Below are 25,662 nucleotides of genomic sequence, written 5' to 3'. Positions count from 1 at the left end.
TAATTTATAAAGACTTATAAATCTATGTAAAATAATTTATATAATAGAAATAATTTGTAAAGGCTTATAAGACTATGTAAAATATTAGTTTTAAGAATTATCTAAGTATTTGCAAGCATTAATATTTATGAAAGTTAATAGGATTTAGAAAGGTTCTATATAAAGTAATTAGCCAATTCTTATAAATGTTTTATATAAAATAATTTATAAAAATTTTATAAAGTCTTATACAATAAATGTTTAAAAAAATCTTGTGGTGTAGTGGTGTAAGGTTCTTGCTATTACTTTCAGCACGGATTCTTGGTGATATAACATAGTCAAATCTTTTTGTTTCTCATTAAAAAAGAGCAAATTTGTCTTTAACCCTTTCTTCTCTTTTATTAGTTTTTTTTTTCATTTCTGCAACTCGTCTGTTAGTGTTGGTTTTTTTTTCCATCAATTTATTAAATAAGTGAAAAAAATCAGTGATAAAGTTTTATTAATTAAAAATACAAAAATGAGTCATAGCTTATAATAATATATTATAAGGGTTTGTAAAACATGATAAAAATCATTGATATAAATAGTTTGTTATAATTTATGATAGAGATAATGTATTATACATTCATATTATAATATAAGGATATATAAAAAATATTTTTGTCAACGATATAGGCAAATAAGAGCTTATTTGCCTATTAACCAAATTTGTAGTAGATATTAGGGTTACAAATTTTGTCAACGATATAGGCAAGTAAAGTGATTTTGGCTTAATTAAGTAACTATCATTTAGTCTAACTTTGGCCTTGTTTTACCATATCTAATTGCAAGTGACCGGTTAAAACAGAGAAAATAGATGAAGTTTAGTCAATGCTTTTCATATTAGCAAGAGTGACTCACTGGTCACTACTATTTATAATCACATCATTTTTTTTTTTTTTGTCAATTTTTTCGTTCTATTAAACGAAGCCCAATGGGCATTAGTTACAAGCAGATCCAAACCTTAGATACAAAACTATTTTAAGCCCAGATAGAACCCAAAACCAAAGAGATAAGAATCCTGAAATTATGGCACGTAACGTGACACGTGCTTGTTCCTGGCTTCATCACATCATGAACCGAGATGAAAAAGGCGGTGCCGTATCTCTGCCGGATCATGCCGTCGATATCCATCTCCGTTCGTTTGAAACTGCTTGCTTGCTCATCCATCTTTCAATCGCCGTCCATCTTCAAGGTTTCCTTCTCCTATCAGTAGAGTTTTGATCCAGGGAAGAGCTTCGGCAGTAATGGAGAACAGAACCTTGTCGGAACACTAACCGATAGGCAGCTCCAACTTCTCTAAGCTCGAATCGCTTTCTTTTTCTTTTTCTTAGAAGCTTTAATTTTCTCTCTCCTGGCGATAATTTGGGCGATTAGGTTTTCGACCGTTGCTCCGCCATCGGAGGGTCTCTGCTCGCCGGCGACTTCCGTTCTTCTGCTCGCTCTCTTCTCTTTCTCATGGTTCTTGTGCCACGATGCTTCTCACGAAGAAAAAGTATCGTCCTCCTTTCGCTCTCTCTTTCAGAGCCTCTCGTCGCTTGATTTGCTCGGCTAAGCGCGCCGCGTTGGCCAAGAAGAAGATTAAGTCCATCTCGCTCGTTGATCTCCCTGACATTGGCGTTGCTGTTTCTGGATCTATGATCCTTGGTAAAGATCTCTCTTTGTTGGCTCCTATTCCCGGTGGCTCTCCTCTCGTTGTCGCTGGACCTTCGGGTTCTATTCATTCTGCGGCTGTTGCTTCTCCCGTTACGCCGTCTGCGTCTGGGTTGGTTCTTATGAAAGATGTATCGGCATCTACTCAATCTTCCTCTCCTCCAGCGTCGGAGGCTCAGGCTCCTAGCGAAGGGTCTCTTCCTGTTCATCCTACGGTGGCTAAGACTACTGAGGTGATGAATTATGCAAATCTCCTTAAGAGTTCTGCTCAGCTACAGAAGATAGGATCTCCGGTAGAACACATATCGGGGGCTCCGTTCGTCCTAATTCCAGATGAGAATATTGAAGCTGCAAAGCTTGAGTTCAAGGATTTCATCTATGCACGTTTTCATGGCGATTATCCTTCCATGGGTAAGATTATTGGTATAGTCAATGCGGTGTGGGCGAGAACGGGTCCACGAATCTTTGTTCACAACATTGGACAGGGTATTTATCTCCTTCGAGTCCCAAATCCTAGAACTCGCGAGGTGTTACTGGCTCGTACCTGTTGGAACATTGGTGGTCTCCCGATGTTTGTAGCTCCTTGGGCTCCAGATTACTCACCAGACGAACCTCCTCTCACCAATGCCATCGTTCCTGTTGAAATGCGAAATGTTCCATATTTGCTTTTCAACAAAGAAAGTTTGAGTCGGATTGCGACTGCTGTGGGAAAACCAGAGTCGTTAGCTCCGGAAACAGAGCGTAAGGAAAACTTTGAGGTGGCAAAGCTGTTTGTGAGGGTTGATCTTACTGCACCTCTTCCAAACAAAATTATCTCCGGGTTTTCGAATGGCAGAGAAGTTGAGATTGATGTTTCTTACCCTTGGCTGCCAGTCAAATGTGAGTGATGCAAAAAGTTCGGTCATAAATCAGCTAAGTGCACCGAAGGGTTAGTTGAAGGCGTTGCGGTAAAGGTACATCGTAAGGTCTCACCTCCGGAAGCAGCAAGAAGACGTTCGAAATCGAGGCCAGGCCGTTCTACTGAAAAAAGAATCCAGCAAGGACTTCTTCGTTACGTTCCTGTGGTTCGTACGTCTACAGAAGATTCAAAGAGTACCCCATCAGCTGAAGGGCCTGATGATTCTAGAGAGATTACTCCACCTGGCCCCTCTACTCAGGACATTCCGCCTGCTGATCTGGAGGAAGGAGAAATTTGTCCGTCTGCATTAGAGGATAGTACAGCAACTCAGCGTGATGATGTTGAGAACCCTCAGCCTACGGGTGGTAAACAGAGTACGTTAGAAGCTCAGCTTTCGGTCTCTGCGGATTGTGTTGGTGCTACTGCTGACGGTTCTAACCAAGTTCCTGCTGAGGTTAGGATTGTGAAGACAACTGATCCTGGCGGGATGGGAGTTAACTTGATTAGTCTTTCTCCTGAGGAGTTGGTCCAGTCATCGCCTGATACTGTTGAGGGTCTTTCAGAGGTGGTGGTCCATGCGTCCCCCGTCACTGATGAGGTTTCCCCTAAGGTTCTGTCGTCTGTGGAAGAATATCGTCCTGTTGAAGAAGATGAACAGGACAACCCTTTTATCCTGGTTAAAAACAGGAAGAGCAGTCGCAAGGCTGCGAAACGCCATTAAAATTATAATTATGTTTTTTGCGTGGAATGTTAGAGGACTTAATCATACAAGACGCCACACGATGACCAAGGATTGAATTAATATCCATAGACCACTTTTTGGAGCTTTTTTGGAAACACACATTTTGGAGGGTAATAAAGAGAGAGTATTAGGAGCTATTCCAAGGGGATGGAATTATTTTGGCAACTATGCTGAGGCTGCTTCGGGTCGAATTGTCATTGTTTGGGACCCAAGTGTTCTTCTGGTTATATATGATGCAACAGCTCAATCAGTTACTTGTGGGGTCTCTATCCTCTCGGAAAATATTAATCTCACGGTAACATTTATCTATGGCTTTAATTTGGTGGAGGAAAGGCGGAGTATGTGGAATTCATTGGTCGACTTGCAAGCTTCATCTCCAGTGTCCTCTCACCCTTGGGCTGTGTTGGGAGATTTCAATTATGCTGCGTACCTCTCATCACTCCAACCACCTCGTCTCTCGTGTTGATGTCTCTGGAATGGATGACGCTAACTTGGGTCTTCAGGATGCTCAATTGTATGAGGCACAAGCTAAGGGTGTTCCATACACTTGGAGGAACAGTCAGGATGTTAGTCCTATATCCACGAGGATCGATCATGCCTTCATTAATCAACCGTGGTCTTCATTATTTCCTGACTGGTATGCGGAATTTCTCGATCCTTGTCAATCTGATCATGCACCATGTCTGTTTAGGATGCCTTCTGTTCGACGACAGGTTATTAAGCCGTTTAAATTTTTTTATCACGTGATTGATCACCCTGACTATGCAGGGATAGTAAGAGAAGCTTGGAACTCAGACCTGATCACTGGCACAAATCAATTTAAGCTGGTTCGATCCCTAAAGCTGTTGAAGAGACCGTTGAGAAGCTTAAATAGGAGGCACTTCAGTGGTATATCTGATAGGGTTAAAGAGCAGAAAGAGAAGGTCGACATTCTCCAGAGAGCTCTCCTTACTTCGCCGAACTCTGCTACTGCCCAAGAGGAGCATGCTGAAAGAGACAAGTTAAATGTTCTACTCAAGGCAGAAGAAAAATTCTACAGACAGAGGTCGAGGGTTCGTTGGGCAGATGTAGGTGATCGTAACACACCTTTCTATCACAGGACTGTGTCTACTCATGCCACCAGAAATCATATCCACTATCTAAAAGACGCCGATGATCGTGTTCTGTATTCTGCGGAGGAGATCAAATCTCATGCTGCTGATTATTTCCAGGGGATCCTAGGTACCACAGATCTACCCTTTTCTTCAGTTTCTCCTGATATCTTGGCGTCTCTGCTGCCTTTTCGATGCACTGATCTCCAGAAAAATTACTTAAAACGGGAAGTGACAGCAGCGGAGATCAAAGCTACTCTATTTGCGATGCCTCTTAACAAGAGTCCAGGGCCTGATGGTTACTCCGTTGAGTTTATCAGATCCTCTTGGGACGTCGTGGGTCAGGATATTACAGCTGCTGTAAGAGAATTCTTTCGCAACGGTAGATTGCTAAAGGACATGAACACTACTGCCATTGCCCTTATTCCAAAGAAACCGGAAGCTTGTTCTCTCACCGACTATAGACCAATCAGCTGCTGCAACATTGTCTATAAACTCATTTCTAAGATCATTGCGAATCGTCTCAAGCCAATCTTGACTGAATGCGTCAGCCCAAACCAAGCAGCGTTTTTAAAGGGGCGCAGTCTTGGCGAAAATGTTTTGCTAGCAACAGAGCTTATCAAGGACTACAATAAATCCTCTTGCCTTAGGAGTGCCATGATCAAGATTGACATCCGTAAAGCATTTGATACGGTGTGTTGGGATTTCGTGGTGAAGGTTTTAGAGGCTCAGCACTTCCCTCCAATGTTCGTCACTTGGATTACAGAGTGCATTTCCTCTCCCCGGTTTTCGGTTGCCATTAATGGAGAGCTTGCTGGCTTCTTCGAAGGGAAGAAGGGCCTTCGCCAAGGCGATTCTATATCTCCTTATCTCTTCATCATGCTTATGGAAGTTCTTTCCCGTTTGTTGGATAGAGCAGAATCTGATGGATCCTATAGACTTCACCCGCTTTGTACAACCCCGAAGCTCACCCATCTGCTATTTGCTGATGACTTGTTAGTCTTCTCTGATGGTTCTACAGCTTCCACTGCTGGGATCAAAGGCGTTATGAATCAGTTTAAGGAGTGGTCTAGTCTTGATACTAATGAATCCAAGTCTGAGATCTTCTACGGCGGTTATTCGGATTCCGAAGTCGCTGATCTGAGCAACCTTTCTGGTTTTCGTCGTGGTGAATTTCCTACCAGATATCTCGGCTTACCTCTCAGCCCTAAAAGAATCTCAGCAGCTACTCTTCAGCCTTTCCTTGATCGAATAACGTCGAAGCTCCATTCCTGGACTGTGAAGGTGTTATCTTTTGCTGGAAAGGTTACGATGATCTCCTCTGTGGTCTACGGGATGGTTAATTTTTGGAGTTCTGTTTTTGTCTTGCCTAAATGGTTTTATGCAAAGGTGGATTCTCTTTGTTCGGGTTTCCTTTGAAAGAACAGTACAACCTCTGCTTCAGGGGTTAGAGTTTCATGGAAGCATATATGTACTCCTAAAATGGAGGGAGGCCTTGGGATCAGACTCCTTGAGGAATTTGAGATGGTTTTCAGGTTGAAAAGGCTTTGGTTATTTTTCTACGGGTCAGGCTCTCTTTGGGTTCCATGGTTAACAAGTAATAGATTCAATGGAAGGAGTTTATGGCTTATAAGTGATGCGCCAAGGTTTTCAAGCACTGTGAGGAGTATGCTTCAGCTAAAGGACCAACTTCATAACTTCCTCCGATGCAGAGTCGGAGATGGTAGCACAGCCTTGTTCTGGCATGATTACTGGACTCAGCTGGGTCCTTTACTTCAACCTTACGGAGCCACGGGTCCCCGTTCTCTAAGGATTCCGCTTAACGCCACCGTCTCTCAAGTAGTCAACAATGGTCATTGGTATCTACCGACAGCCCGTTCTGAACTCGACGTAACGCTTCAGATCATCCTATCTACAACGACAGTCCCGTCTTCAGCTCACGGTCCTGACGTATATTTGTGGAGGAAAAGATCTGGGGGTTTTGGTTCATCATTCTCTTCTAGGGTGACTTGGGAAGCAATTCGAACTCCTAGTCCTCTGGTTCAATGGTATTCAGTTGTTTGGTTCAAAGAGGAAATTCCTCGTTGTTCCTTCATCTCTTGGACGGCTTTCTTAGGAAGACTACCAACTCGTGATCGTTTGATCTCATGGGGTCTATCTGTTTCTCCAGGTTGTGCTTTATGCTCTTTAGCTGATGAGTCTATAGAACATTTGTTTTTTCATTGTCCATTTGCGGTTGCTACTTGGTCTCGTTTCTGTGGCAGGTACTTGGCGTCTCCTCCTGCCTCACTTGCTGAAGTTGTTCTCCTCTGCCAGCAGCTCCCTGGACCTCATGCCTCCCGGGCAGTGACTGTGCTCAAGCTTCTCAACCAAGTGATCATCTACAACCTTTGGCGCGAAAGGAATGCTCGCATCTTCACCAGCGTGTCATCTTCTGAAGAGCCGTTCTTTCGAGTAGTGGACCGTGCCATGCGTGATAGACTGCTCTCATTATCTCGGCCTTCTTCTTCGGCTCCTCATCCTTCTTTGTTGGAGTTGTATTTTTGGTTCCTTTCCCCTTTTAGTTAATGCTATTCTCTTTATATTGCTCTCTCCCTTGCTCCTTTTCTTTCTTGTAATAAGTTGTGCTTCACAACATTGTAAACTCTAAAAAAGTGGTATAAATCTTAACATTTACACCAAAAAAAACTTCTCTAAGCTCTGCGTCGACACTCCAAAGAAAATCCAAATCTCGAAACTTGATCATCATGGATACTCGGCTTAAACATAGACGAAGATTGATTCCAAATCAGAATCAAGAAGCGAGCTTTACTAGCAATAAGAGAAATCCAACCTCTAAATCAAACGGATAAATAAGTTCAAACAGAAAGATGAGAGCAAAATTTATTCAACTCAACTCAAGATCAAAGAACAAAACAAAGTCGTGAAGAGAAGCTTTGATTTTGAGTTGAAAACAAAATCGCCTAAGCGAAAAAGAAATCCGCTAACGGAACAAAAGATTCGATCTATTGATCGAAATTTATACAAAACAAAACATAAATCTTCTTCCTTGTGAAAGATTTGATTTTGTGAACAAGGAAGAAGAAAGAGTTTTCTCACTCTAAAGAAAGAGAGAGAAGCTCTTTTGTATATAATCACATCATCTAAAGAATCCAAATCACCCGCTATGCAATAAAATATGTGGATTAAAATCAGTTGCAGAGCCAGCCTCAATTCTGACTGGGGTCAATTAAAAAATATAAACGAATTTTAATATTTTTTACATCAATTAAAATAATATAAATATTGAATAGGTTAAAGTGATTTACACACACATATATATATATATATTCCCAAATAATATCTTCGATATATATCCAATCTAAAACAGATTTAACCTTGTGAGCTAAAATGGTTCAAAAATTGTTTCCAAATGCATGTAAAGTTCTACACTATTTTATGCCAAAAATCGTTTCCAAATCGATTTACGCTATTTTAACGAATTTTTTTTTCAAATGCATGTAAAATTCTTTTTGGCATAAATCTATAGAGGTCAAGTGACCCCCCTCTCCTACAGATGCCTCCGCCCCTGATTAAAATAGATAAATTTTCAATACCATTTACTACAGTTTTTTATTTTGTTTTGTAATATATAATTTTTTTCTATTTTGTTTAATAAAATTAGAATAGTACTAAACTTACATTTTGATATACAGAGTAAAATGGTATGCCACTGCAAATAGAGCATGGTTCAAGTTGTTATTTTATCTATAGATCTCACACAGATTTCCACATCCGTTAAATACGAAACTCAATCTCAACCGCTTATTACTACACTTAAAATCCTAATCAATAAACACAAATCCAGTTATAAACCAGAACACATATTTATAATCTTTTTAATAAATTAACATTTGAAAATATTAAATTATAACATAAATTAAAAAGTGTTAAGATTTTAAAAATATTAAATTATAACATATAAAACTGAAATAGAATAACTTGTAAATTAAAAAAGTGTTAAAATTGAAATTTTCAAATAACTAAATTAAAAAGTGTTAAAAAGTTTATATTCTAATAAAGAGAATATCATGACATACTATTTTTATTAGTTGTAATAATCAACTTTTAAATATAAACTATAATCATTATAAATAGAATAAGAGAAATTGGCTGAAGTCTACACTTGAATGAATGTGGTTAACAAAAAAAAAAATAGAGATAAGAACTAGCATTCTTATTGAGACTAGAATTCATAGGAAAGAAAATCGATTTATGGATGAAATAAAATATGCAGTATTTATAGACAAAAGTATTCGGTTATTGTGTACGAGTTAGTTATAATTACAGAATTAGATTTTGACCCGCGCTTTGAAAGCGCGGATTTATTTTTGTTTTTTTTACAATTGACAAATATTTAGTAAATGTTACATTTCCATATATTTGTGTTTTATTTTATAAAAGACTTAAAATTTTTATCTTTATTTATCGTATTTTATTTTAAATGACTATTTATGTTTAAAAAATTAAACTTTATTTTTTTAATGAATTAAGTTGGTATAACTCTGATAAATTAATTTTATTATGTGGTTAATATTTTAATTAAAAAATTTTATACTTTTAATAAAGATTTATATTTTTCAATAAAAAATTCAATTATTTTTATGAATGCTTAAATTATATTAAGAAAAGAAACAAAAAAAATTAAGAATAGTTGAAAAAAAATTATTTGAATTTGGACTCAATGTCAAAAAGAAAAAAAAAGTGAGAATTGAATCTGATTTTTTAATAGGCCCAAATGGCCCAAGAGAGATTTGATGTGGGCTGGATCCGAAAATAATGACCCAATATAGATGTGTTATTAATATTACTTGATTGCCCTTAATGAAACATGCAATGTTAGTAAAAGAAAGGGCAAGCTAAAGTAATTATGACAATAGGATCCTGTTTTAATAGTATAGATACCTAACATTTATTCGCATGATCCTTGTAAATTCTTAATTTTGATCAATATGCTTAAAACAAGATCCATATCAATCATACGACGTCAAAACATAACTCATGATTATCGACTATAAAAGTTTATTTTATTTATTTAAACCATAATATGTAGAGTAGACACTATACCCATACATTTACTAAGCTAGATTTAGAATTTAGATACTAGGTGGGATTTAGGATTTAAAAAAAAAATACTAGAAATATAAAATAAAAACTTTTAAAATAGTTTCATTTTTATATATTGAAAAACAAAACAAACTCGAATAAAATAAAAAAAAAACTAAATTTAAAAACGTATTATCCAATATAATAATAATAATAAAATATTGATTGGCAAATAAAATAGACTATATAAAACAAGAGCTAAAATATAAATATTGATTGGATAAAATTTAATTTTTGGAAAAAAAAACAAAAAGATAATTTATTACGAGTAATAACAATTTTAAAAATTCTAACTAGCGAGTCCAATCTTTACAAATAATAGAAAAAGTAGATTGAAACCCAAAGGTGGAGTATATCTATCATCTCGTATCTCTAGAGGGACAACCCTAAGTCGACCAAAAGAAGAGGAAAATAATAATGATAAAAAAAAGCATCAGCGGCTCGACGATGGTTGCTTTCTTGTCTGGGTATCCAAGGAAGGAGGTTGATCGCCTTAGGAGGGGCTATATGAAAGAATAAATCCGAGGTAATATTCTTTAACTGTTGTTTCTATGCTTCTAGGGGTTGGTTACAGACTAATTAATGGGTCGTCGTCGCCATAGGGGTTCGATGTCAGTGGTCTTCCAGTACCAGACTCTGCTCCTGGACTAACTGAACACATCTGTAATGATACTTGTTCCCCCTTAATCCTCCTTTATGCTAAGTTAGGCCTTCATCGTTACAATTTGGTCCAGGTATTATAACCACCCCTTGCTTCATTTATCTATATATATATATATATATATACACACAAGCTATTAGCCCAATCGATTTGTTTCTTTCTTGATCAATTAGGGGAAAAACTTACAGCTCAGTAGCGTTAAGAAATACAACAAGTCCATGGCTTCTGTTAATTCCTCTTACTACATAACTTTGGTAGCTATTCATCCAGCTACCCAGTTGCTTCAAACTTTTCAGACTAGAGTTAATGAACTACGCTATGGCGAATTGGTTTTGGAATGCTGTACTGCTAGACCTCTTGGTAATTTTTTTTTTTTTTTTTTTTTGTAAAACAACAAGTCTATCACATTGCTGATTTTGATCTTTTATAGGCGAAACCCACATATGTGGAATCAAGAAAATCAGTGATCACAAGCCTGTGGAAGACTTGCTCCATACCTTTCCTGAGTGGCCGCCCAAGAATCCTTTTAAGAAATCAAAGAGATGTTACGTTGTGAGACTACCCCAACCCTTACATTGTACCTTTGCTTTTTGTTTTTTTTTTTTCTTCTCGTGATTTTTAATATGTTTTCTTGCAGCTGAAGAAGTCAGAGTTGCGAGAGAATGATGATTGGATTCGTCTATACTTGGAACTCGCAGTTGCCGCGTCGAATAGGGACACCCTTGAAAACCATCTTGTGTCCAACTTGAAGATTGTCAAAGTAGCTATAGATACTACTAGTACCCAAGAGGGACTCGACTTATTTGCAATTGTCTATATAAGATACAAGGACTCGTGCGAGGCTCGAGTTGGTAAGGATGTTGATCGCGTAGCTGTTGTCAGAAGATTCTTCAATGAGGGCATGGGATCCTTCAGTCTAGTGGGCCAAAACCTGGGTATTATACAAAAAAAAGAGTAACAAACAACTTTTGCGTTTCAAACCGTGGCTGTTATATACTCCTAGGTGGCGGCTCAAGGCATACAGACACAGTGGCCTTACCTTGTCTCGTCGTGTGCCCAAGACGAGATCCATCGAGTTTTTCTTGAGCCAATTCACGTTCAGAGATGATTTTACCAAAAAAGGAAAAGAATCAGAGTGCAAAACAGAAGTCACAACTTTGATTCATGGTTTATTTTTTTTAAAATGGATTTAATGAACATATTCCTAGAAAGTCATGTTACATTTAATCTCTAATTTTATCAATTAAATTTTGGGTCTGCCACAAATTTTTATTGGGTTATTATTAATTGGATTTAAATAATAGATAATCCATTGGATTTATTGATAATATAAATTAAATAAATGTAATTTAATGTTGTAATATTATACTTTAATATGTTAATTATTTAAATATTTGTTGATGTTAACTTTTAAAATTATAAAGATTATTTTTTAAATAACAAAAATCATATTATCTAACAATGATTAATATTTACTACATTAAACCAATGAAAAAAAAATTAAAACAATATAGTTTATTTTAAAAATTAGACAAAAACTAAATGTATAATTATTTACTCGATAATAAATCTAAGAAACAAAAATTTTAATTTTTTTAAAACTTTCTAAATTTGTGAAATGTTACAATAGCTTTGAATATGACAATAAAACAATATTTTACTAATCTTTATATATATAGTTACGATTTTAACAATAAAATAATAATCCAAAAAATATATATATAAGAATATTCAAAAACATGTGAAAGTTTGAAACAATCAATTCAATGAAAAAAATATACCGTAAACTTATTATGTTTTAAAAATTGATAGACACATATATATTATAATATATACCAATTTTGAATTGAAAACAAAATATTTATATAAAAATAAATGAAAAATAACTCGCGCGGTTGCGCGGATCGAGATCTAGTGTGACATTAAATTTTATTAATATTTATCAGCAAAACACAAACAACATGAAATTGCATATATCTCATCTGAAATGATAAACAAACTTCCGGTGTTAAAACAAAATTTTATATTTTTTTAAGTATTTATTTATATATTTACTAGAATCCTAAATTTCACGTTCCAAAAACTTCACTCCACCCTTCAACTCTAAACCCTAAATTTAGATTAGTTAATCATATGGATATAAGTATCTTTTAGTCTTCATTAAAAGTGATGGTAAAAATGATTAGTGTAAGCATAATGAGTGGTACTATGAATGTGGTATTTGTGACAATTTCCCTTTCAGATACTTTTGTTCATTTAATATAAAAGCATAACATAATTTCAAAAAAAAAACTAATTTTGTAGTTATAACTAAAATGTTATTATAATTTACATAAACTTAATAAATTTGTTTTTTAAACAAATAAAATTATACTATTATATATTTTGTGAGATTGTATATTAATACAACCTTTCAATAATTTTTATTTAACATTTAAATGTGTATTTTATATTAAAACATAACATAATTTCAAACCTATTATTAAAAAATTATTTATAAAATTTAGATAGAAAAACTAAAATTATGTAACCCAAACATTTATCATGTTTAAGGAAAATAACTAAAATAATCAGATACAAAAAATAAAATAAGTTATGTATAAAACTTAAAAATATATAACATTATATATAACCTAAGTCGACCAAAAGAAGAGGAAAATAATTTAAAAAAAAAAAGCATCCGCGGCTCGACGATGGTTGCTTTCTTGTCTGGGTATTCAAGGAAGGAGGTTGATCGCCGTAGGAGCAGCTATATGAAAGAAGTGAATAAATCCGAGGTAATATTTTTTAATTGTCTTTATGCTTCTAGGGGTTGGTTACATGACTAAATAATGGGTCGTCGTCGTCTTCATAGGGGTTCGATGTCAGTGGTCTTCCAGTACCAGACTTTGCTCCTGGACTAATTGAATTCATCTGTAATGATACTTGTTCCCCCTTAATCCTCCTTTATGCCAAGTTGGGCCTTCATCGTTACAATTTGGTCCAGGTATTATAACCACCACCCCTGCTTTCTTTATCTATATATATATATGCTATTAGCCCAATCGATTTCTTTGTTTCTTGATCAATTAGGGGAAAAACTTACAGCTCAGCAGCGTTAAGAAATACAACCAGTCCATGGGTTCTGCTGCTTCCTCTTACTACATAACTTTGGTAGCTATTGATCCAGCTACCCAGTTGCCTCAAACTTTTCAGACTAGAGTTAATGAACTACGCTATGGCGAATTGGTTTTGGATTGCTGTATTGCTAAACCTCTAGGTAATTTCATTTGTTTTTTTAGTATACAACAAGTCTATCACATTACTGATTTTGATCTTTTATAGGCGAAACCCACATATGTGAAATCAAGAAAAGCAGTGATCACAAACCTGTGGAAGACTTGCTCCATACCTTTCCTGAGTGGCCGCCCAAGAATCCTTTTAAGAAATCAAACCGATGTTACGTTGTGAGACTAAGACACCCCCCAACCCTTACATTACACCTTTGCTTTTTGTTTCTTTCTTCTTCTCGTGATTTTTATATGTTTTCTTGCAGCTGAAGAAATCAGAGCTGCGAGAGAATGATGATTGGATTCGTCTCTACTTGGAACTTGCAGTTGCCACGACTAATAGAAACACCCTTGAGAACCATCTTCTGTCCAACTTGAAGATTGTCAAAGTAGCTATAGATACTACTAGTAACCAAGAGGGACTCGACTTATTTGCAATTGTCTACATAAGATACAAGGACTCGTGCGAGGCTCGAGTTGGTAAGGATGTTGATCGCGTAGCTGTAGTCAGAAGATTCTTCAATGAAGGCATGGGATCCTTCAGTTTAGTGGGCCAAAACCTGGGTATTATACAAAAAAAGAGTAACAAACAACTTTTGCGTTTCAAACCGTGGCTGCTATATACTCCTAGGTGGCGGCTCAAGGCATACAGACACAGTGGCCTTACCTTGTCTCGTCGTGTGCCCAAGACGAGATCCATCGAGTTTTTCTTGAGCCAATTCACGTTCAGAGATGATTTTACCAAAAAAAGGAAAAGAATCAGAGTGCGACACTGTCCTCTAAGAGCATCTCCAACCCATCTCTATATTTGCCTCTAAATGCTATAATAGAGTAAAATCAGCTCCAAGCCATCTCTATTTCTTCCCCTAAAATAGAGATTGCTATTTTTTCCTCTATATATAGGGGAAAAAATAGCATTCCTCTATAATAGAGGCAAACTTTTTTATTTACAAAGTAGTCCTCTAATTTCTTATGATTGTAACTAAAATACTTGTGTATGAAAGAAATACAATTCTTACATATAAAATCACACTTTTTTGTTTATATACTAATTATTAATTTTAATAACTGCTGTTATAATCAAAATAAAAATTATTATTATTTATTTAAAAGTCAATTATAATTTTAAAAAATATTATTTTAAAATTACTACATGTATAATTTTACATAATATGATTATTGAGGATGAGCGTGATCTCGATGCACCAATTGGAATTGGAAGAGAAGCTCCACCTCCGGAATTCCAAATACCGGATAATGAAGATAACCGATTCCAAGAGTTTCTAAGTCGATTCAGAAAAATCAAAGATAAAGAAGCTCATTTCTCACTTCGGAATGCATTAATTGATCATTTATGGGAAAAATTTAGTAATAATGATTGTTACATAATGGTACTTTGTTTTAATTTTTTGTTGTCTAATGTCTTTTTGTAATAAAATGTTTCATTTAAATAATATTGCAATTTTATGAAAAAAATTCAAAAAGTATAATGAATGGGTTAATTTTCAACATCTACAAGTTAGAGGTGTAAAATGTAAAATAAAAAAAGAATCTTTCAAGAATATTCCTTTTTAGAGGAAAAAATAGAGGAATACATTAGAGAGAAACTCACCTCTATTATAGAGTTCCTCTATTATAGAGGAAAAAATAGAGAAATACATTGGAGATGGTCTAAGTACAGTGGCCCCTGGCTTCAGATAATAATAATAATAATCCACAAATAAACTTTGTGTATTAAGTGGGATTGCCTTCTCTTTTTTTTGTGTGGCTTCTCCTGGAATAATTTAACACAAGCAAGAATGAGAGACATTCTTCTGGCTCTCAGACGGTCTAATTTTCCTTTTTCATTTCTACGCATTGCGAAAGGTAAATTTATATGAAAACTATTTAAGAAATACCGTATGAAAAAATAAAATTTATATTATTGATCGAATTAATATTTTTGGCCTTTAAATAATTTTTTTAATTTTTTTTGCTAATTACATAATTTGTTTATTGATGAACTGATCATGTTTTTAAAGTATTTTAGGTCAAAAAATTACTTATCGCATAAGATTTAACGTTTAGGCCTAATATTTGATTACAATAAAACTATGTAAGGTCGGTTTTATATCATGATTTATCAATTTAAAAGTTAATTATAGTTATGCGAAGTTTACGTTCACATGCCAATCCTGTATATCTTCAATATTTTTCTCATTTTTGTGTCGTTTTTTTCATTTTGGTTATTGCTTGATATTAATATTGATTTTTTAGTTTATTCTCATTTCGTTATTTTGTTTTGGCCTCAGATTTAAAAAAGAAAATGTTAAGTTTTAAAATTATCAAAGAGATACATACTGAAGTTAAGATATGTGCCTCGTGCAGAATAAATATTTTATTTATATTTATTCATTTTTGAAGTTTTTTTTTGCATATTATGAAATCATAAAATAACAGTTATATTAAATAACTAAGAAATCAGTTACTATTATGTAATAAATTGGCGTGCACATATAACCACTCTTGTTTATTCGCAAACATTAAAGGGTAAATAAAGCAAAACAATCAATTTTATCTATCGTATATGATATATAATTAAATTTAAATGATATTAACATAGATATATAGTATACTTTTAATATAGATATTTTTAAATGAAGTTTCCACTCATATGATTTTATGATTATTTGCATATTTATGAAACAAAATTTTACACCAACGATATTTTTAATGTGAAATGTTTAGTGGTTTCAATAATTTATAATCATTTAACGAAAAAACAATGAAGATTTCAAAATTAAAATATTAACTTTTCAATATATGTTCAATACAAATATCAAAACACAAGTATGTATTTTCATATTGTATAGTTTAATTTAAGCGATATGAAATATATATATATATATATATATATATATTAACATAAAAACCGATTAAAATAAAATTATTTATTGATATCATTTTATAATCATTGTATCTTATTATAGAAAAAAAATTAAAAGCAAAAGTTTATGTGAGACTTTTAACAGTTTTAGCAATTTATACTCGTTTTCAAAAATTCAAAATACAACATATACCAAAAAACTAATTTTTTATTATACGAATATTGTAATTATGTAATTTATTTTAATAATAAACAATTAAACAAAAGTGATAGAAAGTATACCGATTATTAGCAAATTTTTATTATTAAAAATTATTAATTGGCATATATATCTTAATCACATTAGGTAATTCCTTAGATTTTATTTAAGGAAAGATTATATAATAATTTCAATTTGATAAATGAATGGTCCATAATGAACATACTATATAGTATAACATTCTCTAGCAATTTAATTTTGGACTAACTAAATTCTCAATTGATTCTCAAGCCGCCACGTAAGCAAAATTAGCATTCCAATTACGTGACAATTCGGCATAGCACTTTTTTAATTAGTACAAACTACATGACTTTTTAAATGTTTCTGTATTAATACATAGGAGATTTTCAAATTGTATTGAATATTATAGAGTAATTCTCTCAAATAGCCATTTTTTTAGTTTTTGTCATAAAAATAGCCCTCAAGGAAATGACCAAAATAGCCATTTTTATTTTGAAATTTTTAATTTTTATTTTTATTTTTTAAAATTTGAAACCATATCCCTAAAACCCCGCTCCTTAACTCTAAACCCTAACCCAAATTAGTTAACCCTAGGATAAAAACACTTTTTTTATCTTTTAATAAAGTTTATTTTAGTCATTTTCTTCATTAAAGACTATTTTTGTTACAAAAACTTAAAAATGCTAACCTAAGGAATTTCTCAATATTATATGCGTTCCTTGTTGATTATTTGTTTTGGGACATATTGGTCATGTTTAGAGTAAACTCTTTTGTTTTGTTAGGGCATCTACAATGGCACTCTATTTTTTCCTCCATAATTTACACAAAAATAGAGTAACTCTATTATAGCGTAACTTTTGCTCCAATGGTGTTACCCTATAATAGAGTTAGACTATTATAGAGTAAAATATAGAAGAATGTCATATTTTACTTTATATTTGGAGTGGAAAAGTGACATTTCTCTATATTTCACTCTATAATAGAGTAACACAATTGGAGCAAAAGTTACACTATAATAAAGTTACTCTATTTTGGTGTAAATTATAGAGGAAAAAATAGAGTTTCATTTGGAGATGGTCTTAGACCATCTCCAATGGCTTACTCTATTTTTTATTTTAAAATAGAGTAATTCTATAATAGAGTTTGAGTTTGCTCCAATGGTACTCTATTTTAAAGTAGAAAATAGAGTGATGAACAAAAAAAACAAATTACTCTATATTTGGAGTAAACCTATTTTACACTCTATTATAGAGTGAGAAATATAGTATCATTGGAGCATTTTTTACTCTAAATTCTATTTTAGAGTGAAAAATAGAGTGGAGTTGGAGATGCTATTAGGGAGAGATACTGCACAACAACAAGAGCAACCAAATGACTCAAACAACTAGACATGTTGGTTTCGGTTAGTTTCTGCTTATAACTACTTACTTTCGTCCCTCCAAGTGATACATGTGGTTTACGTGCAGCTATGATGGTGCCAATCAAGTTACTCTGCAGAAGACTTTTCGGACTTCACAACTTATACTGTGCAGCAAGCATGGCACTTTAACACCCACCAGAACATCCCAATGCAATAAGTATCAGATAGTGAAAAGTATGTGAGCAATTATTTCTATACCGTTACTGACAGATTTAGGAGAAGGACTTCTATGGTTTATGTTGGAGATGAATTACATCACTCGAATCGTTCCCATCAAAAACTGAACTCGATCCACTTGGTTAAAAAGCGGTTAGATGTTACATTGATATAAGAAGAATAAAGAAAAATAATTGGCTATAAAGGAAACAGACCGATGAAGAGGAAGTGTATTCACAGACACAGACACGGGAAATTCAGCACAAGATTAATGTTTTCATAGCTTACTTTGTTCTTGCCGAGTTGGTCATCTTTCATAGAAATTCAATCTTCTCTCTGGTAATCCGTCTTAGATCACTCAGTAACTCACCAACAAATTCATGCATACATTTTGTACAGCACCGAATTCAGATTAAACAATGGGCGCTGACTGTGGGATTATAAAATAACGCCAAAGAAAATCAAAGATGTCTGGAGAAGATCTCACCGGCACAAGGGTTGCCTTTCGGACAACAAATCTCACTACCATGATGAAATGTCTTACTCAACAACATGTTACAAACAAAACAACAAAAGAGCACCTAGATGCTCTGACCGCTGCTCTTACGCCACCACCCGCTGATGATCACCGGAAGAAAGCAGTTGTTCAGTACGGTTCTTCCTGCCGGACAGGAGATTGATCAGATCAATCATGCGACTACCCAGTAAATCACCGTTCTCCACAATACAACATAGGATATCTCATGAAGAATCCACAAATTAACAAGTTAGATAGAACGTATCCTTGCCGCAATTTGAAAAACTCCCTTCGCAAAGAAGATCATTGCATGTCAAGGTCGAGAATCAACTCCTTTCTTAGGAGATTATGATCCTTACGGCGTTCAACATAGCCATGGGATAAACACACACTTTACCATTGAGGAGCAGGATGTTGGATACGTTCATGTGGAAGATGTCGCAGCAGTGCGCTAAGGATGCATGATGTTCCAACCGTGACAAAATGTTTTCTGAACTCTTGATCTTACTTTCAAGCATTTTATCAAGCTCAGAAATAACAAAAGGATGGAAAACAGGACAGCGAGTGGGCGTAAAAGAGGTTTCATCTTCTTACATGAGAAGTCACCTCCTGCAACTATCTTTGCTTTTGTGATGTAAGTCATGTCCACTCAATGTTATGCTAATAATGAATCAACAAGCTTCTCTTTATGTCATCACCAAACTTTTCACATATATAAAGATGAGAATAGACCTATTTGCCCTTGTATGCAACCACATTCATGTTTGAGAAATAGTATCAATGGGAACAAGGATTTGAACAGCTACAGTTCTTTTGCCGTCCAAGATTACTAAACATGCCGGTAAACATGTTTCAATCCCTTTTAGCAAAAAAAAAAAAAAAACATGTTTCAATCCCCACCCGGAATACACACATCAGTCTATGTATTACCTTTGTAGTCCTTGAAGTTTTGTGCGTAACAAGAGTAATGGAAGAAGACTGTGGTGCATTTGTAGCAGACTGTGTTGTCCTTTCATGCTGCTGCCAATGCCTTGTGTTACAAGTTACTACCTTTGTCTTCTTCAAGGTGCCTCGTAAACTTGCCCAGAGGGTTAAGAAGTTTGTGAAGAGAAGATGTGGAAAAACCTTGCAACCAAGAACGGATGAGGATGTCATGAAAGAGGAGCATTGGTGTGGAAAAGGGGTTGTCTTTGAAGAAGGCTCATCAAATTGCATCGAAGACATTGAGAGAATGTTGCAAGAGATGAGTAAAGAGTTCGGTTTTGGAAGCTTCTGGCGTCATGAAGATTCGTCTGACATTCTAGATGTCAAATAGCTGGAAAAAAAAAACAGAAATGAAAACTCATCTTCTTTGCTTGTGGTTAGGTATTGATCAATAATCTGGAAAAAAAACTTGTGGATTCAAATATTTTTCTCTAAAAGGCAAGATGAAGATATAGGCAAACTAAGACAAAGGCTGTAATATTGTAAAATCTGTCTTTGATCTTGTCTTAACTCATGGCACAATCTTCCACTACTTTCGAATATAAGTTCTTGTTTATTTCTGAATAATCATTTTTTTTACATCTTTATGCTATACAAACCAGTTAAAAAGACAATGTTCTCTATAGTCTTGTAAAAGATATTAAGCACTTTTCCCTCGAGTCTGAAGTTTACTTTGTCTTATTTTTCTTTGTTAACCCTGGGTTCCGAACTTTATATATTTCTCCAATCCGGTGTAGGTCTTTATAAATTCCGATTTTAAAAATAACACATGATATTAAAAGTGGTTTATGATTTGAACACAAAGTACAAATGAACCAATCTATTTAGACCAAGTACAATGGGGGTGTTGAAAGTGAATTTCAACTGTTGAAAGTCTTCCAATAAGGGTATTGAAACATTGTGTCTATCTACGTGGATTCAACAAGTGTTATAAAGTTTCAAATGTTGAAAAAAAAAATTTGTGGTCCGGCGCTGCCACATGTCACTTCATGACTGGGCAAAAAAATTATGTAGATTTCTTTTGATTTTTATTCTCACTCAATAGTTCGAAAGCATTTATTATATAATAAAAAATAATTTAAAAAATATTAAAATTATATAAAAATTTGATATTTTTTTTCTTTTATCTATAAATAGATACCACTCTCATTTCATTTGGATACAAAAAAACGTTATTTTTCATTATAATCAACTATTTTAATGTTTAACTTTGTTAAATGAATCTCAATAATAATTTTATATGTTATTTTAGTTTTCAAAGTTATTAATATATAATTTTTATGTTGTAAAAAATAAATATCCTCCTATACATTAAAAGAGAAGTCATTTTAGTGATTTTTGCTGACATGGCATTAATATAGAGCTTCTCAGAAAAATTGTTATAATTCTATTGGTCGTTTTTTTTTAACTTTTATTTTTCATTTATTTTAATCAATCGCTTATGTAGACAAGCCCAAAACTATTGTCGATTTCATTAAGCCCATATATAGCTAGGAGATAATAATTATCGATTTAGTTTAGCCTTGGGTAAGATTTAGAACTAAGACAAATATTAAAAATTTTCCTTATTATTCAAACAGTTAACTTCCGCATGTTGATATCATATTAATTACATTTGCTTAGAAAATATTTTAATGTTTCTAATTAGTAGGGGTGGGCGTTCGGGTACCCGTTCGGGTTTGGATCGGGTATTTTGGATTTTCGAGTATTTCGGTATAGAGGTGTAGAACCCGTTCGGGTATTTCTGTACTTCGGCACGGGTTCGGGTATTTTTAGTTTGGATTCGGTTATTTCAGATCGGGTTCGGATATTTAGATTTTGAAAAAAAAAAAAAATTATTTCTCAAGTTTCTTATATTTAAAAATATAACTTTCAGTTAACTAATTTTTTATTTTTAATAGATTGAATGATTAATAGATTTGGACATAAAAATTTAAAACTAAAAAGGCATAAATTTAGTTATTTTAAAAAAAAAATTGGATGTAACTTTTTGTTAAACTTTTAAATAAAAAACTTGACATGCATTTTCGGATCGGGTTCGGGTGCCATTTCAGATATCGGATAAAGTGCCTACCCTTACTAATTAGATTGTTTGTTTTTAATAACTTACCTTTCTAATATGGATTACTTGCACAAGTTGAAATCATTAAATATGCAAATAACTTATTGACAAAATTTGTTTTTAATAACTTACCTTTCTAATATGGATTATTTGCGCAAGTTGAAATCATTAAATATGCAAATCACTTATTCACAATATGGATTACTTGCGTAAGTTGAAATCATTAAATATTATCGATTTAGTTTACCCTTGGGCAAGATTTAGAATTAAGACAAATATTAAAAACTTTCCTTATTATTCAAACGGTAAACTTGCGCATGTTGATATCATATTTATTACATTGCTTACAAAATATTTTAATGTTTCTAATTAGGTTGTTTGTTTTTAATAACTTACCTTTCTAATATGGATTACTTGCACAAGTTAAAATCATATCATATGCAAATCATTTCTTGACAATACACATTTAATATCTTTGTTTAAACGATTTTATTATTTATTGTGCAAAACATTGTGCGTCATTAATATGAGAAATAAATCGACTGTATATATATAGGAGACACCCAAGATCTTAAAATACAAACATTCCCTTTTCATTCTTTAAAATATTATTCACAAATCTCTCCTCTCATACTATTAAGGTATTACGACGATGCTGCTTGTGTGCTAAGAAAACTGTGTTTTGACGCAAAGGCTCCTCATCTTTCATCGACTCTGCCACCCACTTTGCCTTAGAAGTTCAATAAACATGTATACCCTAATAAAGGACTAACCCGCCAAGGCAATGAAAACTCAGAAGAGCTACGTTGTGTCATTGCTGTTATTCGACAATATGTTTTCTTAGCATATAAATCACTTTTATCTCCTTTATACTTCTATCTGTTAAAATTTTGTTATTACATGACAGTGGCGATCGAACTCTAAAACAGAAGGTGAAACTAAATGTTACAGAGGAGAAACTGTTAAACCTGATGCTGAAGTACAATGGTGGAAAGCCAAGAGCTGAGGTGCGAGAGGCTCCAGCTTTCCTGTCATCCATCTTTTATCAGAGCCTTGATTCATTTTATATTTTTTTTTCTTTTTGTAGACAAGACTAAAAAGTGCAGTCCAGTTGCAAGACCTATTAGATGCAACAAGAATGTTAGTTCTCCGTACAAGATAGAACCATGAATTCAACTCTTTGTGTCTTGTCTCCAAAAAGCATGTCTGATCTATCATTTCCATGTGTTGAATACTGGTAATGACAATATGGTCATCCTTTTTTTATATGTAGACCAGGTCGTGAGAGTGATAGTGATCCAGAAGACCTTGAACATGTTGACAAGCTTCGCCAAGTTAAAGCAGTTATTGAAGAGGTTCTTTAGTACTTTCTCTTTTTTTGTTGAATATAGTTCGGGAAAAGTATTACAATATCATTTAGTAATACTATCTTATATCATTTTTTTGTTGAATCCTTTATATATTAAAAGAGAAGCATTGACTTTAATGCATTCACACTAACTTTGCCACGTGTCGCTTTCACAGTCAATTTAAAAATTTTACGCTTACGTGTCGGTTGCATAGAACTCCTCTAAACTTTGTTTCCTATTTTCCATAAAAGCTACAACAACAAACCACATACGTGAAAAAGAGAAGTTAAAAGTTAAAAGCTCTGTCCAAGAAGAGACATGGAGACGCACGAAGTGTAAACCAACGGAATCGAGCTAGAACTTGTAAGAAGAAGGGTGTCTAAATATTCTTACTGTCCCATAGATTTCTGGTACAGATTGGTTGCTAGCTTCACTTCCTTTGCTGTTCAAGGAGACTAAGTTACAACCGGAGATCATATCTCCGACGAAGGTCCAGCCACCATAGTTGATGTTAGAATCCGACCCACAGTTGAGGTAGAACTTCTCGGGACGAGAATATGGAGAAGAGGTAGCAGAAGGGGTGTGACGTGGAAGAAGAACAATAACTGTAATAGCCATGAAGACAAAAACAGAGTATCTAAAACAGAGTTTCGCCATAGTTGTGACGGAAAATCTAGAAAGAAAGAGAGAGTCTAATAGATGAAGAAACATGTGGTTGGATGTGAAGAGGATTTAGGAAGAAGATGACACTGAAAGATAACAAATAATTGAGATTATCGGAAGAAGACTCGAGTTGACTTTTCAAGTCTTTGTCTCTCTAACCAATCTTTACCTTACGCTTCTCTCCAAAACTAACTTAGTATTTTTTTATTAAGTTTGTTTGGTTTTTTTTTTTTGGCAAGATACATTTTTCTTTTCTTTTATTCAAATTTGGTTTTATATGAAATTTTCACTTTTGATGTAGTAACTTGATTGAATTTATCGAATTTTATATCTTTATGATCAAAATATTTTGAGGTCGTTTGTATAGTATTTATATGATACTCAACATCGACAAGTTTTGGTTTACGCCGAGGACCATGTCGACGAATTTAGTGTATATGTATTTTAGAAAGCGAGTAATTTCGAGGACCATATGTCTTTGGCTCTGTCCACTTATCATTCACGATGAGAGAAGCAAGCAAGACTTTTATTATATATATATGGCTTCGTTGAGACGTTTCGAGCTTCAACTGCATCTATGTCTTCCTATAAGAAAGCTAGATGACGAAAACATAGCATGAACTTGCAGAACCGTCTTCCTCTCTTTTCAGGGAGAAGACTCACAATCTATTAATGAATTTCCCGACAAGAGAAGCAAGCAAAGCTTTTATTATATATATGGCTTCATCGAAATGTTGCGAGCTTCAACTGCATCTCTGTTGGATATATGTTATGTCATATTGTGAGTAACTTAAGGAGCTTGATACCAAGGCGGTCCATTACATCGTCTCGACAGTTCACTCTCATGTTTTGTAAGTATCAAAAGTGGTCACCCAAAACCATCCACAGGATGAAATCGACTTTGAGGCAGACAATGTTACCACTAAAGCTCATCCACCAGTTCTCATCCACACGGTAATCTATGGATGTTTGTTCGAGAATTGAGTGTTTCTTTACATCGACACGTTGCGAGGTCCAACTGCATCTCTGTATTCCTCTCCAGCTTATTCACGGAGCTCCCGTAACTCCCAATACGAAAGCAGGACGAATACGAAACACTCACGAAGAGTTCTCCGCTGAGTAGAATCCCTCAGTGAGCAGAGTATATCGGTAAACAAGATCAATGCACAACTAAAGAAAATAATCCACTCTTTTGAACTTGGATTTTACCAACATAGAACAAAATCGATGTCCACATTAAACAGACATAATGCTTTCTTATCTTATAAATAACAAAATTAATAATCTCATCCCGTGCAAGGCACGGGTTATCACCTAGTATACTATTAAGCTAGCATTATGCATTTTTCATTTAATTCATGAAGTCATTTTCAAAGCAGTCAAAAAATCTAGAAAATTAATAATCGAACCAACTACCTTTTTTTATTAGACCGGATATTAGTTCCACCAATAATCGTGGTCAACTTACCAACATGGTGCATATATATCAAATTGACAAATCTACGTTTAAGTAACCCAACGTGTAAGGGATTTAGACTTTTTTTTGTGAATCTCGTGGACTGATCTATCGCAGATTGGGTTCATAGGTGAAGTTTCAAGAAATTGTTATAATTTAATTGGTCGACTGTTTTTAATTTTTATTTATTTAATTTAGATCTAAAAATTTAAGATAAGTCTAAAATCATTTAACATCACTTGCCATATAATCTAACGAATATTACAAATAACAATTTATGGAAACTAATTCTCGAAATTATAGAAAGATTAGTAATGTTTTATTTATTACTTTTAATATTTATAAACTATAAAATACAATGAACGAAATTTTATATAAGATAATTATAATAGTTTTATACTCTACTTGATGAATTGTGTTCGAATATAATTATATAATAACTATTTTAAATATTACAAAATCCAAAAATGTTTATTAATATTATTTTTAAAT

The 25,662-nt window shown here is 33.8% G+C and overlaps 3 protein-coding genes and 1 pseudogene across 3 annotated transcripts; all 4 read left to right on the top strand.

The window, feature by feature from the left end:
• The first annotated feature begins 5,884 nt into the window (after positions 1 to 5,884).
• LOC106350000 lies at positions 5,885 to 8,800 on the top strand. The gene has a single exon (XM_013789948.3). The coding sequence runs from the start codon at positions 5,885 to 5,887 to the stop codon at positions 6,968 to 6,970; it is 1,086 nt and encodes a 361-aa protein (XP_013645402.2). The 3' UTR covers positions 6,971 to 8,800.
• Positions 8,801 to 9,910: 1,110 nt separating this feature from the next.
• LOC106350001 lies at positions 9,911 to 11,466 on the top strand (annotated as a pseudogene).
• A 607-nt stretch (positions 11,467 to 12,073) lies between these two features.
• LOC106350002 (UPF0725 protein EMB2204-like) lies at positions 12,074 to 14,804 on the top strand. Its single transcript, XM_022690992.2, has 5 exons — positions 12,074 to 12,985; positions 13,063 to 13,194; positions 13,281 to 13,467; positions 13,533 to 13,654; positions 13,744 to 14,804. Exons 1-5 carry the CDS (start codon positions 12,902 to 12,904, stop codon positions 14,293 to 14,295), a joined length of 1,077 nt encoding a protein of 358 aa, XP_022546713.1. The 5' UTR covers positions 12,074 to 12,901; the 3' UTR covers positions 14,296 to 14,804.
• Positions 14,805 to 16,625: 1,821 nt separating this feature from the next.
• Positions 16,626 to 21,112, top strand: LOC111200730. Its single transcript, XM_048740626.1, has one exon. It carries the CDS (start codon positions 19,492 to 19,494, stop codon positions 19,969 to 19,971), a length of 480 nt encoding a protein of 159 aa, XP_048596583.1. The 5' UTR covers positions 16,626 to 19,491; the 3' UTR covers positions 19,972 to 21,112.
• The last annotated feature ends 4,550 nt before the right edge of the window (positions 21,113 to 25,662 follow it).

This window comes from Brassica napus, chromosome A9 (assembly GCF_020379485.1).
Source record: "Brassica napus cultivar Da-Ae chromosome A9, Da-Ae, whole genome shotgun sequence".
NCBI classification, from domain to species: Eukaryota; Viridiplantae; Streptophyta; class Magnoliopsida; order Brassicales; family Brassicaceae; genus Brassica; species Brassica napus.
Note: the sequence above shows the minus strand (reverse complement) of the source record. Positions and strands in the feature narration are given on the sequence as shown.